Source organism: Misgurnus anguillicaudatus, chromosome 1 (assembly GCF_027580225.2).
Source record: "Misgurnus anguillicaudatus chromosome 1, ASM2758022v2, whole genome shotgun sequence".
In the NCBI taxonomy this organism is placed as follows: domain Eukaryota; kingdom Metazoa; phylum Chordata; class Actinopteri; order Cypriniformes; family Cobitidae; genus Misgurnus; species Misgurnus anguillicaudatus.
The window spans coordinates 23,765,537-23,784,970 of record NC_073337.2 but is presented as its reverse complement, the minus strand read 5'-3'; the positions used below and the strand labels follow the sequence as shown (position 1 = coordinate 23,784,970).

Genomic DNA, 19,434 nt, shown 5'->3' with positions numbered 1-19,434 from the left:
GTGCAAAAGTCTTACGCCACCATGCATCATTAGATTTGTTATTTTTGCAGTGTTTATAATTGTGTGTTCACACCAGACGCGGTAGAGGCGGCAAAAAATTGTGCTTTTCACGCGTAGTTGGACGCTTGAAAATTTTTAGTTTACTTGTTTCTTTCGCACGTGAAATTCTAGTCATTCGAGACATTCACGTGGAAATTCGCGTCATGGGAGGGGCTTCTGTGACTCTGCTCGCTTCCTGCACTCACGCCACCACTAGAGCAAGCTCCCGATTGGTTAAATATCCACCAAAGTTCAGATTTTTCAACTTGCGCGTTTCCCGCCGCAACGCTCAATTCGTGCGTTCCATGCCGCAGGATGCTTATTTGCGTCTTTGTATTGACTTAACATGTAAATCACTCGCGCTTGCCGCCTCTTTGGCGTCTGGTGTGAATGCACAGTTAAATGATTTCTCTTTATTAGAAAACAACAAGAAGATACAGAAATAAATTAATATGCAGTATTAAAAAACATAATACTTTACAATTTAGCTTATTTATTTATTTAGTGTGCTTAGAGAGGCCACTTTTTTACTTTTTGTGTAAGTATTTTCAGTTTGTACAGTATTTTAATAAAAAGCTTGAAAAAAACATGGATGTCATTAATACTTTGCTAAAACAACAAAGCTGGTGGTGGCCTTATGGTGCGTACACACCAGAAACAAATGTAACTATTTGCGCACGTAGATTACATATAAAGTCAATGCAAAGACACGAATAAACGCAAACTCGCGTGGGACGATGCAATTGGCGCAAATTGTGCACAATTTAAAATTTTCAAATTGCCACAAAGTCTCGCTGGTAATCTAGAACAGGGAACGCGGGGTTTCGCGTTTGGGGTGTACCAAGCGTAAGACTTTTTTTTTTGCACAAAATCATATTACATCAATTTACTCAGACATGCAAAAGAATCTTTTAGCATTAAGAAATGCATATCCGCACAGCACGCTCAGGCTATTTTTAAGCATACAGCAATTATATTCACAGTATCCCTACAGCTGCGTGCACAGCGCCAGCGACTAGCAACGGTGGATACGACCATTGGCAACAGTTAGTGGGCGTGTCCAGCTACGTTACAAAGTTTTAAAAAGTTAAACTTTATGCAAATGATGAGCGACTTTCCTGAGCGACAACCACTGAAAGTAAAGCAGTCATCAGTCTTTCGTCATTAACTAAGAGGACGGTTAGTTATTTGTTTATAGTTGTTACTATGACCATCAGAATTAAGAACGCCTACTTATTGAAAGAGCGAAGTGCACGCACAGTAACTGTGAACTCAGCGTCCTCCTAAATGCACCCTGACTAAACTGCATCTCATACCTCTTCCCACAAAACAGCACCCTTGCATTTTAAAGACATGAAATGATCAAAGGCAGCACTTCAACACCTGCCCTTGACTCGCTCTTTCTTTTTTGTTGTGTAATTCTGGGCCTCTTCATGTGCCTGGCGTGTGTGGAGTCTCAGCATGATGCACATCTCTAACTGTGGGTTTACACCAGATGCGAGTTCAACGATTTGCACCAGTAGATTACATACAAAGTCAATGCATAGACGTGATCAGACGCGTCCTCGCATGGGGCGATGCGAATGACGTGATATGGGCGGCGCGTTTGCCGTGAAAACACGGGCTAATCTCCTCAAACGCCTCTTCGCCCAAGTTGAAAATATTCAACTCGAGCGAAAAATTCGTATGACACGAAGTTAAATCCTACGAGTAATCCTACGATTGCACGCTTCGCTTTTGATGTTAACCCACAGTAATCTAACTCACCTCTTGAAAGACAATATTTTGGTTATTGGCGCTTTGCCACGACTCTCCACCGATCGCGCACGGGTCGCAACAAACGGACGAGGCGTGTATAGTTGATGCGCTCGCTGTTGCATTACTCTTTGAAATGACGGGGGCGACTCAAGCAAAACCAACACATGCATGTATACATATATTTACATCTGTATATAAATTTGTATATTTATAAATAACTGTAAGAAAAAAAATTATGTACTGTATATAACATGGCATGTGTGTGTATTTATATATACATAATTATTATACACAATACACACACACACACACATATGTTGTCAACCAAAAACTACTATTCTACAAACGATTAGTTGCGATTAATCGTTATGCAGCCCTAGATTGATCAAAGAGATCCGTCACAGGCTTGCCTGCTCGGACAGAATTTCCTCGAGGTCGGTCATTTTTAGATGCGGAGCCACGACTGTGCACGCCCGCCCACCCCACATTGATGTCATTTTTGGCCCATGCACCAATGTGCGAATGTGCCGAGTATAAACAAGGCTTTACCAGACAGTAAGAAACTAGAGGAATTGTCTTATGTAGGGTTCACACTAGACACGGTAGAGGCGACAAGCGCAAAGTGATTTACATGTTAACTCAATGTAAAGATGCGAATTGGCATCCTGCGGCGCGGTACGTGCGGAGGGTGCGGCGCGGAAACGCAGGAGTTGAAAAATCTGGACTTTGGCAGACTAACCAATCAGGACCTTGCTAGAGTAGTGAAGGGATTACAGAAAGCGAGCGGAATCTCAGTGGAGTCGCAGAAGCCCCTCCCATGACGCGAATTTCCACGTCAATGTCACAAATGAATAAAATTTCACGCGCGAATGAAGCGAGTAAACTAAAACGTTCAAGCGTCCAACTACGCGCAAATAGTGCATTTTTGTCGCCTCCACCGCAGCTGGTGTGAATGCACCATATGTTTGTACAAATTTTTCATTTTAGGATATTGCTATATTTTGGCGTAAGACCTGTAACACTTAAAGCGTAACTAAACCCCTGGTCAGAGCCTGACTCCACCCACTGGCAATATTAGAAATATGCAAGAAAAGTGGGCAGATCCCAAGGAGATAGAGGGGACGAACTAAGTGTGTGGTGAGCTCGTAACAAGGGCGTGGTGATCTTGAACCTGCTGACGTCACGAGTCATTTTTTGGACCCACCATCCAATAGGAAAATTCAACTGCAGTAGCCACCGTTCAACCTGAAGAGGGCAGCACTCAGACGTTTTTACACCATATATTGCAGTATTGAAATGTCAAAAAACTTACTAAAATCAATGAACAGCACTAATAAAGCATCATTCTTACAGCTCATTAACTAAAAAAAGTTGGTTTAGGGTATAGTTACGCTTTAAGAATAATATATTACTGAAACTTAATATTAGGCTACCTACCTGGTCAACACATTTTATTAACCTGGGCTCATCCGCAGACATATCAAAGCTATCATCTTAGCATCTAAAGTCACTGCCTTAAGATGTGTAACACATTTGCTAATGCATGAAAATGAGCTATCCTCCCATCTCGGCTCTTTCACAGTGAATATAGCCGGCAGTGTGATTGCGGTCTCATCGTTTTCCCCATCACGCTCGTCTGCGGGTACCAATCTCAATGCATCACGACACATAAACACGTTAGAGGCTGAGGGTCAGTGTATGCGAGACGGGACACAAAGCTTTTATTAATAAGCTTTATCAATGCTGTTTACTGTAGGCGGTGCGATGCAGCCTCAAATAACAGTGCGGTGTTGTGCACCACGCTTCCTGTGCCGCCAAGTGGGATGGATGCTTGCGGAAAGAGTGAGGGGTTTTAAATCAAGCTGTTGTCTTTAGGAAACAAAGGAATCATTTAAAGCTCCATGACCATTGTTTTGTGGCAAAATGAAGTTTACCCATGATTCTCCTTTCTTGGCACCGTTGAACAGATGGCCCCGCACCCAGAGGATTGTGGGTAAAGCATAAAAGTTTGTCTCTCTCACCAAACAGTGACTAATTGCTCTGGTGCAATGTTGGGTAGACCCAGTAGATCTGCTGAACAACAATAGAGCTGCAATTCATCATCCTGTGCCTCTACAACGCACTTCATTCTGATTACCACCGGCTCGCACGCACACATACTATACCTGCAGGACATAATAACGTCTTGGGATTTATTCACACCTAAACACACAACTCTGAAAACTTTCACAAGTGTACACCCACATCATTGCACAGTATATAAAGTAGTCTGCTTTATAAAGCATGATACCAAAACGATACTCATTCATGTTTCATTTAAAGCACTATCACCCGCCACAACATATAGATCCATAGTAACCCCAAACCTATACATCACACTGCATTTATATGAAACTCTGTGAGCGATACATCACACTGATTCATTCCACCCAGAACAATACGTACACTACCTGCCTCCAGCAAAATGAACAAGCAACCGCTATGCCGTGTCACCAAAAAAACTATATTTTATTCAACAAATCTCACCTCTCCACCCAACTCTTATAGCTGGGAATGTCCTTGGCATACAGCAGCTTGTTCGAAGGGGAGTCTTTGCCCAGGCGGTGCTCCGACGTCGAGCATGAATCCATAAAGGTTTGCGCCACCACTGACAAACAGGCGTCCGTGATGCTGCTCTTGTGGATGTCGAACACAAACTGTGGGTTCTTGATCACATTCACCCAGAACCGTAGAGGTAGACTGTAGGAAGCAGGGAACAAAAGGTTTCAGGCATTGAGTTGTTTTAAAAATAAAAAGAAGTGCCATGGTTAAAGTGATACACCTCATATTAGTTGGTTTGTATTTGTTGGCTGGCATGCAATCGTCCACCTGTCTAAAACAATAAACATGTACAAGCCTATTCTAGACCTCAGCCCATTTGTGCTAAAGTGAAATCAACTTGCACCCGAGGTGTGTGTGTTTTGGGTCACAGATGGTGTTTGGTCTTGGTCTTTAGGTATACTTTGTTCTTGTCTGAGATTGCAAAGCTTGCAATAGTTTAAAAGACTTTGCTTTGCTTTCGTCTTGGATACCAAAAACAAGAGACTAGACGAAAGTAACAGACGAATAAAAGATATAAAAACGATGTAGTGAAATGACCTTGTCTCTAGTAACAACTATAAACGATTGAGTAACCATCCTCTTAGTAAATGACGAAAGACAGATGACGTGAACTCCACTGCTTCACTCTCATTGGTTGTCGCTCCTGAAAGTCGCTCGTAATTTGCATAATGTTAAACTGTTCTCAACTTGGTCACAGAGCTGGACACGCCCACTTCCAGTCGCCAATCACCAAGCTTTCATTCAAATGAAAATCGCTCTGCCAATGTTATTCGGTGGCGATATGCCAACCCAGTCTCGCGGCAAGTCGTGTTATAGTCACAAAATATTTTATTCATTTATTCGTGTTCAGGACACAATTTCGCTTTTTTCGTGCCATGAGCACAAATGTCTTTTTCATGTCACTCAGCACAAATTTCTATAAATAGTTTTTCATGTCCGTAGCACAACTTTTTTTCCGTATAATTTTATGTATTGTTTTCTCATTTTTTTTTTCCATTGTCACTTGGAGTTGGAGTTAGAAACACTTTCTGTTACATTTCAGACATCCTAACCCCAACCCCAAGTGAAAATAGTTTTAAAATCGGAAGAAAGACATGTAGAATCCAAAACATAAAATTACATCCAAACCCAAACCCTAAATCCAACCCCCAAGCTACAATGATTTAAAAATAGGATTAAACAATGAGAAAACAATACATAAAATAACACGGAAAAGAAAGTCGTGCCATGGACACTACTATTTATAGAAATTCGTGCTGAGTGACACGAAAAAGACATCCGGGGGCATGGTGCGAAAAAATCGTGCCCTGAACACGAATAATTTAATTACATATTTCGTGACTATAACATGACTTGCCGTGAGAGGGTAGGGTATGCACGTAGCTTAAGATTTATTGTAAGAATTACCAACCCCCTGTTTCTGGCCCTCTGAATTAATTCAACAATAACAATTGCACCAAGAGGATTTAGAGAGCAAACCTTGTATTATGACTCCCAAATTAATCAGAAAGAATCAACTGGGATTATCTGTGCTATGTCAGAGGCTTGAACAACATGAATCTATGCCCTCATGAAACTGCCACAGCTGGCCTCTGTAAGACGTCATATTATTGCTATAGAAGAGAAAGTATGTATGTATCTAATGTGTTGTTCTTTACAGAGAATGAAGAGAGTCAGTGGATTAGGAGATGAGAATGATTTGTGGATTAACTAGATCCTGGCTAAATATAGCACTCTCTCACGTTATTTTGTCAGTTTTTTGGTTTTGTGACAAACTGCGATAAACTAAGCCCTCACAGTTTTGGCCTGAAATCTGTAACTCATGCTACCTAAAAATGATAGCGTGGGTCTCACTTAAGCCTGGAGTGTAGTTCGTTTTTTATGTGTACGCAAGCATACATGCATGGTTGCAAAGCATCATTTATTTGATGTTCGCCGCATACACATTGCGGCAAAATGCAATGCATCTCCAAACTCATGTACGCACATGCGCGATATACGCATACTAGGGCTGCACGATTAATCGGAAAAATCTCGAATTAATCTCGATTCAAACACCCACTATATCTATTTTATTTTCAATTCAATTTCAATTCAATTTTATTTATATAGCGCTTTTCACAATTGGTGATTGTTGCAAAGCAGCTTCACATTAATAGAAGCAGTGGAAAGCACAGAAAATCGACAGATAGCACAACATAATAACACGATAACACAAGCAGCTAAATTTGCTGCGGCTATGAATCAACATTATAAGCATGCGTATTACTAATGTAACGTAAAGAAGAGGGTGCTAAGTTAAACCCAAGAAGGCTGCCTCTCCGGGTTGAAAAACCCCCTAGGAGAAAAAAAACCCAGACTTTTTAGCCGGGGAATTAAAAAAAGTCCTAGGAGGGAAAAACCCTTGGGATATATATATATATATACATATAGAAACGGATTTGGTTTATAAATTATAACAATTTGTCTGTCTATTAAACCTTAGACAGAATATATTATCATGTAAAGGGGATTTTTAAACAATGGGTTGCAGTGACCACTGTTCATTGGTTCACTCGTTTAAACAACGGAAGAAGCTTACGTTTATTGTGCTTTGTTTTTACAGATGCATAAGTGGCACGTTGGCGTTGATGCGTTCATTGTGCTTCACTTTCATGTTTGCGTAAGTGGCCTGTTTAAAGCGCGGATGAAGCTGGAGTTGATGCGTTCACTGTGCTTCACTTTCACAGATGCATAAGTGGTGCCTTTGAAGCGTTGATGAGGCTCACGTTGATGCGTTCATTGTGCGTCATTTTCAAGGATGCGTAAGTGGCACGTTTAAAGCGTTGATGAAGAGCACGTTGATGCGTTCATTGTGCTTTGTTTTTACGGATGCATAAATGGGACGTTTAAAGCGCGGATGATGCGTTCATTGTGCTTCGCTTTTACGAATGCGTAAGTGGCGCGTTTAAAGCGTTGATGAAGAGCACGTTGATGCGTTCATTGTGCTTCGCATTTACAAATGTGTATGTGGCGCGTTTAAAGCATTGATGAAGGGCGCGTTGATACGTTCATTGTGCTTTGTTTTTACGGATGCATAAATGGCACGTTTAAAGCGCGGATGAAGAGCGCGTTGATGCATTCATTGTGCTTCGCTTTTATGAATGCGTAAGAGGCGCATTAAAGCGCTGATGAAGAGCGCGTTGATGCGTTCATTGTGCTTCGCATTTACGAATGCGTATGTGGCGCGTTTAAAGCATTGATGAAGGGCGCGTTGATGCGTTCATTGTGCTTTGTTTTTACGGATGCATAAGTGCCACGTTTAAAGCGCGGATGAAGCGAGCGTTGATGCGTTAACAGATGCATAAGTGGCACGTTGGCGTTGATGTGTTCATTGTGCTTCACTTTCATGTTTGCGTAAGTGGCCTGTTTAAAGCGCGGATGAAGCTGGAGTTGATGCGTTCACTGTGCTTCACTTTCACAGATGCATAAGTGGCGCGTTTGAAGCGTTGATGAGGCTCACGTTGATGCGTTCATTGTGCGTCATTTTCAAGGATGCGTAAGTGGCACATTTAAAGCGTTGATGAAGAGCACGTTGATGCGTTCATTGTGCTTTGTTTTCACGGATGCATAAATGGCACGTTTAGAGCGCGGATGAAGAGCACGTTGATGCGTTCATTGTGCTTCGCTTTTACGAATGCGTAAGTGGCGCGTTTAAAGAGTTGATGAAGAGCGCATTGATGCGTTCATTGTACTTTGGATTTACGAATGCGTATGTGGTGTGTTTAAAGCATTGATGAGGCTCACGTTGATGCGTTCATTGTGCGTCATTTTCAAGGATGCGTAAGTGGCACGTTTAAAGCGCGGATGAAGCGAGCGTTGATGCGTTCATTGTGCTTCACTTTCATGTTTGCGTAAGTGGCCCGTTTAAAGAGTTGATGAGGCTCACGTTGATGCGTTCGTTGTGCGTCACTTTCACGGATGCGTAAGTGGCACGTTTAAAGTACAATGAAGAGCGTGTTGATGCAGTCACTGTGCTTTGCTTTCACGGAAGCGTAAGTGGCGCATTTAAAGTGCAGATGAAGCTCACGTTGATGCGGTCATTGTGCGTGATTTTCACGGATGCGTAAATGGCGCGTTTAAAGCGTGGATGAAGCTCATGTTGATGCGTTCGTTGTGCGTCACTTTCATGGATGCATAAGTGGCCCGTTTAAAGCACAATGAGGAGCGTGTTGATGCCGTCACTGTGCTTTGCTTTCACAGATGCATAAGTGTCGCGTTTAAAGCGTGGAAGAAGCTTGCGTTAATGCTGTCACTGTGCTTTGCTTTCACAGAAGCGTAAGTGGCACGTTTAAAGTGCGGCTGAAAACCGCGTTGATGCGTTCATTGTGCTTTACTTTCACAGATGCATGAGTGACGCGTTATTCATTTGAAACAAAAAATATTGTGATTCTCATTTTTTCCAGAATCGGAATTATGCAGCCCTAATGCGTACAAACTATGCACGGTTACAAAAATCTGTTTGGCCCTCTTTTACGTGTAAAAACTGAACAATACTTCAGGCTTTCAGGTTGACAAACATTCGGATGGCTGTTTTTAGTCTTGATGTCTTGCTTTGTTTTGAGCAGACAGTATGTAGTGTTAAACACAGTCTGAATTTTAAGAATGTGTCTCAAAACCCTCGTGTTTTGTTTTGTCTCTTTCTGGCTGTTTTTAAACACAAAAATGCATCTCGTGTATTTCGTCTCTGCCGCTCACTCATTGCTGCAAATGATTGTCAGCGTGAACAACCCCCTAAGAACTAAAACAAATGTCATCAATTCTGGTTATTTGCATTTTGAGTAGCTGAGCTAAGTGAGTTAATTTAACCAAGCCAAACAAACTGCTTTGATCATCTATGACTCTGTATTGACAGCCTCTATTTTGATTGGCAGCCTCCACCACCCACTCCTCACCCATTTATCCAGAAAGATAATGGCATGATTCAGAAGAGCTCCGTCCATCAGCAATCTATCTCTGTCTGGTTTTGGTTAAAGATTTGGTGGTTAAGTTAGGCATTCATTGACACATTGAGGTTTACAACCTATTGTCTGAATGAATTCATTTTGTTGGGTTTTAAAGTGAATTCGTGGACTTATTTACATTCACTGTCTGTGTCTTGCTTTAGCACCTGACTCACTGAAGGATTTGGCCCAAGAATTTTATTGTGCAAACCTGACCTTATTGCAGTTTGCATGCATAATAATGTCAAGCTATACATTTTATCAGTTGTGTTATCTAGGATTCACACTTATGACCTTGCCATTGCTAGCGATCTTTGTTTCATTTAGTATACAAGACTTGATTTTTTTTTTTTTTATATTAATCTTAAAGCATCCATCTGTGTAGGAAACACTTAAGTAAGAGGATAATAAAGAGACTTGGGCATCTTAAGTTACCATCTGGATTGTCTGTAAATCTCTTTTTTGCATCTAGAAAGTTGAATAAACAGAATAAAAAGTAACACGCAGTAAATAAAATAAGTATTATGCATGCGTTGTACGGTTAAGTGCATTGAATACACCCTGCCGCATCGCCCTTCTGATATCCGTAAAAAACAAAAAACAAATGTAGGCCTACTTGGAAAAGTCAGAGATGATAAATCGCTATTTAACGTTCCGCTCTTTGTGTGCACGATTCCATTAATGTATAATGCAAGCGCGACCCTCTGTGATCTCCAAAAACACTTAACGCTCTCAAATGGCCCTGAAACACACTGTGGAGGGGGGGATTGTGTCTATAAAGCTGAGTAAATATAGGGTCTGTACCCACCACCCCCCAAAGTGCCTTTGCATCAATATCAGCGCTTCATCCTCTATAGCCCATTTTGGGTGGTGCATGATGGGAAGCTGGCAGAGGCTAGTGATAGATTACCACTCATTACATGTAATGCTTAGCTTTCCACTCCACTCCTCTCCTTTTTCATTTTATCTGCTAGTTGTTTATTTAACCCCCACAACCCCTTTTCCGCCATGGCTACACGAGTTTAAATTGGTTGGGTGAAATTAATTTGGAAACGAGCGATATTAATTTCCCTTGTACTCATTGCCATGGCCACAGTGATGCTGTTGAAGTGTCTGCTCATGGGATTTGCATAAGATGCATATAACATCCGAGCAGCGCTTCAACTTAAAGGGACACTCCACTTTTTTGGAAAATATGCTCATTTTCAAGCTCCCCTGCCGTTTTGGAATCCATTCAGCCGATCTCCGCATCTAGCGGTTCCACTTTTAGCATAGCTTAGCATAATACATTGAATCTGATTAGACCATTAGCATCGCGCTAAAAACCATAGGGTTTTAATCATTTTTCTATTTAAAACTTGACTCTAGTTACATCTTGTACTAAGACTGACGGAAAATTTCAAGTTTAGATTTTCTAGGCAGATATGGCCAGGGACTATATTCTCATTCTGGCGTAATAATCAAGGACTTTGCTGTTGTAACATGGCTGCAGGAGGTGCAATGATATTGCGCAGCAGCTGAAAAAGTCCCCTGCTATTGAAAGTAAGCAAGGGGACTATTTTCGGGCAGTGCGTAATATCACTACGCCTGCTGCAGCCATGTTACGGCAGCAAAGTCCTTGATTATTACGCCAGAATGAGAGTATAGTTCCTAGCCATATCTGCCTAGAAGAAAGCAACTTTTAATTTTTCGTCAGTCTTAGTACACGATGTAACTACAGAAGAGTCAAGTTTCAAATAGGAAAAACATCGAAACCCTTTGGTCATCTCTAGCGCGATGCCAATGGTCCAATCAGATTCAATGGACTATGCCAAGCTATGCTAAAAGTGCTAGCGCCAGACCCAAAGAATAGCTGAATGGATTTCAAAACTGTAAAAATCAAATGTTTAGCTCTAGGGGAGCTAGAAAATGAGCATATTTTCAAAAAAAGTGGAGTGTCCCTTTAAGTTTTATTAACTATGATCGTGTGTTGCCTCTTACCAGTTGCTCTTCCATGTGTGTCTGACGTGCGGGTCGTGAATGTTGTGCTTGTCGGCCTGCTCATCCAGGAAGTCGAACATGTATTTGATAGCGAGGGGGAGGGCGCTTCCTCTGTGCGCTGTGCTGAAGATGGTCTCAAACAGGTCATCCACAAACTTCTGTAGCGTACCCTGAGGAACAACAAAGAATAAAGAGAATTTATATTTCATTCATCCCTGTCTGCAGTTTAATGTACTTTACAGAGATCAGCACTATGTGATGTAAAAGTGTTTGTACGACCACCATTTCCGAGATTATCTCTTTGATAGTGAAATTGTTACTTTAAGGTTCACTTTTAAGATCAGGGAGCGGAAGCGTTTCTACCTAAGCCGCTTTGTGCAGATGGATTAACTTCCATCCTGCACCACTGACCCTAATTTGATTTAATAGCAGCAAGTTTAAGGTAAGAAGACAGAATCTAATCCACTTGTAATGAAAGCGCTCATAGGATGCATGAGAGAGAGAGAGGAAGAGAGAGAGACTATCACACACAGCACTGGCTATATCTCGAAACCAGGATGAGGTGTGCAAATAAAATCCCATTCCGTTTTGAGCAGATGGCAAGAGTCGACGAGGAAGCGAAAAAAAATCACGTTAGCTGACAATCACGACAATGTGTCCCAGATCCCTGACAGCTTATCTTTTTGCCTATGAAGATGATGAAAATACATATTTCTCACTCGGCCGCAGCGACAGGCACGAGGTACTAAAGACGGTGATGCTGCGAGAGTTCTGACAGGTGTCATCCCGTGTGACGACTGACATCATCATTAGCCGCCCAGGGACCAAAGTGGCTATTTGTAATGTACCTGGTCATTATCGCGCACTTAAAAGCACGCTATCAGACACGGACAGGCACAGCATTAAACTTGAAATGATCCGGTTTGGACAGGTGAGAAAAAACTAAATAGAAAGAGAAGATAAAATAAAGCTTAAAAAGGCAAAAATAGGTGCGGCACACCAGTCCGCTAGAGATGCTTATGGACTAAAAAACCAGAAGCGTCAGCACCCCGGGCAGATCACAAGTATTTATTGCAGGGGTGAAAGCCAAACAGTCAATTACTGTGCTGTCACACCAATCATTTTTCACCAAGAGAGATGGTGTCTGAGATAAACTGGTTATTTCACAGAAATAATCCATCTGAAAATATGAGGCACCATCTGCGGCGCAGTGGGGTAATAAGCGAGGTACGTGTACATCGGAGAAAAGTTTTCTGATGCTCTCGCTGAGTCGTGTCAGGTAATTTGGTGGTCATTGTGCAGAATCACAGATCAGAGACAACACAGACGCACAGTTTTGTCCCATAGTTATCAGTTCTAATGGGGGATTTACAAGACCTTTCTGTGCATCCCTACTGAGAGTTAGTTTTAATGACCATCCATATAAAATTTCCAGGTCAGATACTAACGTTAAATATAGGAAATATGTTCACAAAAACAAAATCAGCAAACATCTTGAACTCTTTGACGAGACTGAAGTCGTTAGATTAGACTTAGGGTTTCATTTCATTTAGGGTTAAGACAGTCTGCAGGCATCGGAGCAGGTGTAGTAGACATTGCGCTGACATATGGACAGACTAGAGGTCTTCTCCAAACAAATGTACCCGACCCAAAATAACCCGAATCACTTTTTACCCATCATGTATAAATCATTCTTTTTAAAAGAAGGAGCCAACCTGATACAAACCCGAGAAAATTAGACCCGAGTCCAACCCAGTGGCAATTTTTTAACCCGACCTGAATGTAAGCGGCACGGACATGTGTCTGCAGTCTGCACGCACCAGTCAGACACCGGTGGCCTCGCGAGCAATTTGGCCCGCTGCTCCATTTATTTTCATTAGTTATCTGACGACGACCCCAAGGTAACCGCTAAAATGTGCATTCAAAATTGATTGCTCAATGAAAATTGACCGACCACCAGCCACACAATGTCGCAAGCTCTCTTGGTAAACAGAGGATGGGCTGGAAATGGACTTGATGTAAACACGCAAGATAGTTCGGGTCTTCTCAGTGCCGTTCGGCAAAAACACATTTATTTTAAATTACTCGAGACCCGATAGCGCTAATATGTTACCCGAGTCCTACGCAAAAATTTTAGACAGGTTTTCAGATCTAAGTGGACATGTTTTGGTGACTTGAGTTCGTATTCCGGCTCGAAGTCCTTTGCAGATCCCGTACCCCTCTCTCCTGACATACCGTATTTTCCAGAATATGAGTCACTTTTTTTCATAATTTGGCAGGTGGTGCTGCGTCTTATAGTCAGGTGCACCTTGTAAGTCAGTATGAATTAATTTTGACATTATGAGGCAAGAGACAACATTACCGTCTACAGCCCCGAGAGTCCTCCACATGCTGCTCCTGAATTTATGGAATTCAATGGATTCAGTGATGTGGAATGACGAGTCTGCGAACTTGATGCTCATTGGCTTGTTTGATTAATTTAGCCTATTCAACCTTCCAGGTAAGTTCTGTATGCTATTGTGTATTGTGTAAATAACTGATAATATTACTTTAATGTACAGACATCTATTCGGCCTGCTGTTCTGTCTACTATTGTTTAGTTGAGTCACTTGCCTTTCCAAATTAAATGTCTGTTCTTCGGCTTAAATTTTGTGAAATAATTTTTTAAATAAATGCGACATATAGTCCACTGCGACTTATACTGTATATGCTATTTCATCTTAATGACACATTTTTGAATGATGCGACCTATACTTTGGAGTGACTTATAGTCCCGAAAATGCGGTACTTTCTGTCAAATAAAGGCAAACACTACCCCCCCCTAAAAAAATACTTTCAAAATAAGAGTCTGCAGGTCCTGCTATTGCTCACATTAAGGTTCCACCAAAAACACTTTAGCTTATTTTATCTTGTTTTAAAGTGCACCTTTTTATTGCTAAAACAACGTTATGTTGTGTATTTGGTGTAATGCAATGTGTTCGTGTGGTTTATGGTTTAAATACACATTATATTCCACATACTGTACATTTTTGTAGCTCCAGATATCCCTGTCTTCCTGAAACGCACAGATTTTGTACAAAACTCATCGATTTGAAAAGCTTCGTGTCCCTGATTGGCCAGCTAATCTGTACGTTACAGATAGCTCTGACGTTAACAGGAAATGTGACGCTCCTTACCATGTTTGAAAGATTCGCTCACAATACAATGCTAACAGGAGTTAACTTACAGGCTGTGAGTCTGAGGAATTATGATAATGTCGGTCTTGTCTACATCACCAATCCCAGAAATCCCGCGTCATCGTTTACTTTGGGGTTTGTACTTTTTGCATATCATTAACATGTACTCACACACACTTATTAAATTAAATGTAAAATTGTAAATCAGACCATAGGATCTCTTTAATACTGCATAAATTTTATAAAAATGAATAAAATGTATATAGGAGAAAACCTGCGTGGTGTAATATATGTGATGTGAACCAGTATGGTAGTGAAGGATTTGTACATATTACAGGCAGAAAGAAAGTTGGTCAGCGTGAAACTAATAGAGCAAATGGACCTACTGCAGTTTTGAGCATTTGTGCACTATTGCGATAATAGCTTGTTTTACAAGGCACTAGACGGATTTCATTTCAGAAGGTATAAGTAAGGAAAGAATAAATGTGTTAACAATTTTCGCACTTAAACAGTATTCAAATGAGAACTAGTAACAGAAAATCTAACCCTAAATTGCTACACATTTTTGCTTAAACCCAAACAAAGCTTACTTTGGTAGCTAACAGCCTGGTCAGGTAGATCTCCGAGACCATTTTGCTCCCACGGTCGCCCTCCTTCTGGTCTCCGTGCTCATGGTTCTTCACCAAATGCCACACCTTGACACCACTCTCTAGATCAGGTGTGATCATGGGGGTGCGGGAACGCAGGCTGTCTGGACTACCCGTGTATTTGATCATGTTTTCTGTGGGAGGGAAAAGACAAAGACGGTGAGGGATGATTCCTGACCATGGTAACAAATGTTCCTAAAGCTTTTCAGATCTGTGCCTATCTGTACAAAACACATCGCTTTTGTTGTGCAGTATTTGAGATTGGATATGAATCATTTAGGACGTATATTAATTTTTCATCCCACTTTCTCCCGCACACACTTTCTCTCGCTCGCTTACTTTGGCGGACACAAAATCGAACAGGTGTCAGGGCGGATGAAATATTCATGCTTCAGCCAATAGGGAGAGATCAGCCATGACATTTAAAAAAAAAAAACACGGAGCTCGATGAATGTTTACACAGTGTGGAAAAAAATTGTTGCCAAAAGCCTGATTTGGTAACATAAAAAGAGTTCACGCTGGCAGATGAAACAGAAATCAATCTCTCTAAGGAAAGAAGTAAAGTCTGAGAGAAAAAATAAAGGGGGACAAAATAGGGGCGATCAAGTGTGGGGTGAATTGTGTGTGTATATATAACCTGCTCCATCATTTTGAGATTTATATACTGAAAGATAATACAATATCGCTTTTTAATACAAAATAGTTTCTTCAAACTGTTAATGATAAATAATCTGTATGTTGGCTGCCAACCCTTCTTTAAAAAAGCGCACTCGAGGACTTTTTACATACAGTAAATAACCTTATACACTCACCTAAAGGATTATTAGGAACACCATACTAATACTGTGTTTGCCCTCTTTGGCCTTCAAAACTGCTTTAAAATCTACGTGGCATTGATTCAATAAGGTGCTGAAAGCATTCTTTAAAAATGTTGGTCCATATTGATAGGATAGCATCTTGCGGTTGATGGAGATTTGTAGGATGCACATCCAGGGCCCGAAGCTCCCGTTCCACCACATCCCAAAGATACTCTATTAGGTTGAGATCTGGTGACTGTGGGGGCCATTTTAGTACAGTGAACTTATTGTCATGTTCAAGAAACCAATTTGAAATGATTCGAGCTTTGTGACATGGTGCATTATCCTGCTGGAAGCAGCCATCAGAGGATGGGTACATGGTGGTCATAAAGGGATGGACATGGTTTGAAACAATGCTCAGGTAGGCCGTGGCATTTAAACAATGCCCAATTGGCACTAAGGGGCCTAAAGTGTGCCAAGAAAACATCCCCCACACCATTACACCACCACAGTGGTAACAAGGCATGATGGATCCATGTTCTCATTCTGTTTACGCCAAATTCTGACTCTACCATCTGAATGTCTCAACAGAAATCGAGACTCATCAGACCAGGCAGCATTTTTTCAGTCTTCAACTGTCCAATTTTGGTGAGCTCGTGCAAATTGTAGAGATGATTGTGCGTGTTGTGGCTTCACAAATGCTTTGCTGCATACCTTGGTTGTAACGAGTGGTTATTTCAGTCAAAGTTGCTCTTCTATCAGCTTGAATCAGTCGGTCCATTCTCCTCTGACCTCTAGCATCAACAAGGCATTTTCACCCACAGGACTGCCGCATACTGGATGTTTTTTGTTGTGCGTGAAAATCACAGTAACTGAGCAGATTGTGAAATACTCAGACCGGCCCGTCTGCCACCAACAACCATGCAATGCTCAAAATAGCTTAAATCACCTTTCTTTCCCATTCTTACATTCAGTTTGTAGTTCAGGAGATTGTCTTGACCAGGACCACACCCCTAAATGCATTGAAGCAACTGCCATGTGATTGGTTGATTAGATAATGCATTAATGAGAAATTCTTGTAAATTAGCGATTCTTAATAGATTCAAAGTGGATTCTGAATGGCCTGAGGTCAGGCTCAAGCAGATTTGTATAATGCATTCAAAGGGCATTCGGTTAATCACATCATCTCATTTTTTTAATGAGGTGGCCTTTAGCGACTTTTGCAAAACTTACTTGTTATTAAATGGCAATAGCAGACTAAGTATTCACACTCATTTGGTCTATAGAGCGTACTAGATTTGATTAATAAAACCATCAGTGTCTCACAAAGGTCCAATCTTTCTGTTGGCTCTCCACTGTGACCGGCTGATTCAAAGCGGCTCTCCCGCTCGTCCTGTCTGAAAAGCTGATTCTGTAATAGTGAAGTGATGTGTGGCATGTACCGTCTGCCTCTCTTTCTCCCTCTGTCTTCTTTAAGGCTCATTTAGAGTGCAGGAAAGTATATGGAAATGAGACTATCTTAATGGTCTATTTGAAGTGCAGTGGGAGCGCTCGCACGGCCCGAGCTTTGATCTCGAGCTTTATCAGAGCCAATCGTACGAGGGAGTGATGGCGGCTGAACGACAGGGATGGTTTCAGAGTCTCGGGAGGCAAGTCAAGTGCAAAGAGACTCATTTTCCTGCTTTTACCTTTGTGCGCCGTCCGACCGTCGCTGCGTAATTCAGTTTGAGCTTCGTTCCCGTTCCTTTTTGCGGCCGGCTAAAATGCTGCATGTTTAACTATTGCATTTCTCGTACCTCCCGGCCTAATGGCCAGACTCCTTTTTAAACTCTTTTTGTACTTGGTGTGACCAGATGAAGGAACTTAGCTATGGTATATGTGTGACCCTGGACCACAAACCCAGTCATAAGGTAAAATTGTACATCACGTTGAATAAATAAGCTTTTCATCCATGTATGGTATGTTATATTTGGCCGAGATACAACTAATTGAAAATCTGAAATCTGAGGGTGCAAAAAATCTAAATATTGAGAAAATCGCCTTTTAAAGTTGTCCAAATAAAGTCCTTAGCAACTGCATCCACTCACAAAAATAGGGCTTTGATGTATTTATAGTAGGAAATATACAAAATATCTTCATGGAACATAATCTTTACTTCATATCCTAATCATTTTTAATAAATTTGACCCAACAATACATTGTTGGCTATTACTTCATATATACCCATGCGACGTATGATGTTTTGTGGTCCAGGGTCAAATTTAGTTTGTTTCTTTATAGTACTTCTTTTGTCTCTTAAAGCAACACTAAAGAGTTTTTGCTCTTTGCTCCCCCTACAGGTTGGAAGCGGAATTGTCCATTACCACTGTCGTAAATAATTTAGCCTACTGCAGCAAAGTTGGCTCTGATTGGATTGTAAGTCTGCTGTAAAGCAAGTTTTGGTACTTTTCACTCGAACTACAGGACCGCGACCCGACGGTTGGAAACTTCTTTAGTGCGGTTTTGGCCAATAGAGGGCTGCAAAGCGAATGTGAAAGTGCTGTTCACCCTGTTTCAAGTGAATGAACGACTGAAACGTTTTTGGAAACGTTATTTTAAGGTAAAAAAAATCTTTGGTGTTGCTTTAAATAATAGCTTTAGATGAAGTATAATATCTCACTGCATATACAGTTTGGAGACGTACCGTATTTGCTAGCAGATGTTCTGGAGACAGTGGAATTGTTGACCGAGTTGTATGCAGTGACCTGCTTTGGGACAAGTGCTACCACAGCATTATCAGGCACCTGCACACATAGAAAACATCAACACATTCATTACACTTCAGGCTTTAAAGGGACACTCCACTTTTTTGAAAATATGCTCATTTTCCAGCTTCCCTAGAGTTAAACACTTGCTTTTTATAGTTTTGGAATCCATTCAGCCGATCTTGGGGTCTGCGGTACCACTTTTAGCATAGCTTAGCATAATTCATTGAATCTGGTGAGACCATTAGCATCATGCTCAAAAATTACCAAGAGTTTTGATATTTTTCCCATTTAAAACTTGACTCTTCTGTATTATTATATTACGCAGTGCCCGAAAATAGTTCCCTTGGTAACTTTCAATAGCAGGGGACTATTTTCGGGCACTGCGTAATATCATTGCAGCTCCTGCAGCCATGTTACAGCAGCAAAGTTCTTGATTATTACGCCAGAATGAGAGTATAGTTCCTAGCCATATCGGACTAGAAAATCACAACTTTTAATTTTCCGTCAGTCTTGGTACACGGTGTGACTACAGAAGAGTCCAATTTTAAATTGGAAAAATACCAAAACTCTTTGTTTATTTTTGAGCGCAATGCTAATGGTCTAATCGGATGCTAAGCTATGCTAAAAGTGGTACCGCCAGACCTGAAGATCGGCTGAATGGATTCCAAAACTGTAAAAATCCCTTCAATATTGACCAAAAAAAATGT

General features: G+C 41.2%; 1 protein-coding gene across 2 annotated transcripts in view; it reads right to left on the bottom strand.

Moving 5' to 3' along the window:
* The window catches only part of plxna4 (plexin A4), a 289,939-nt gene that overhangs the window by 7,090 nt on the left and 263,415 nt on the right, over positions 1-19,434 (bottom strand). For both annotated transcript variants that reach the window (XM_073868431.1, XM_055191382.2), the window contains exons 27-30: positions 18,664-18,763; positions 15,127-15,317; positions 11,361-11,530; positions 4,324-4,536 (exon numbers count right to left, since the gene is read on the bottom strand). In XM_073868431.1, coding sequence (XP_073724532.1) covers positions 4,324-4,536; positions 11,361-11,530; positions 15,127-15,317; positions 18,664-18,763 — 674 coding nt within the window. The remainder of the gene's footprint in view (positions 1-4,323; positions 4,537-11,360; positions 11,531-15,126; positions 15,318-18,663; positions 18,764-19,434) is intronic.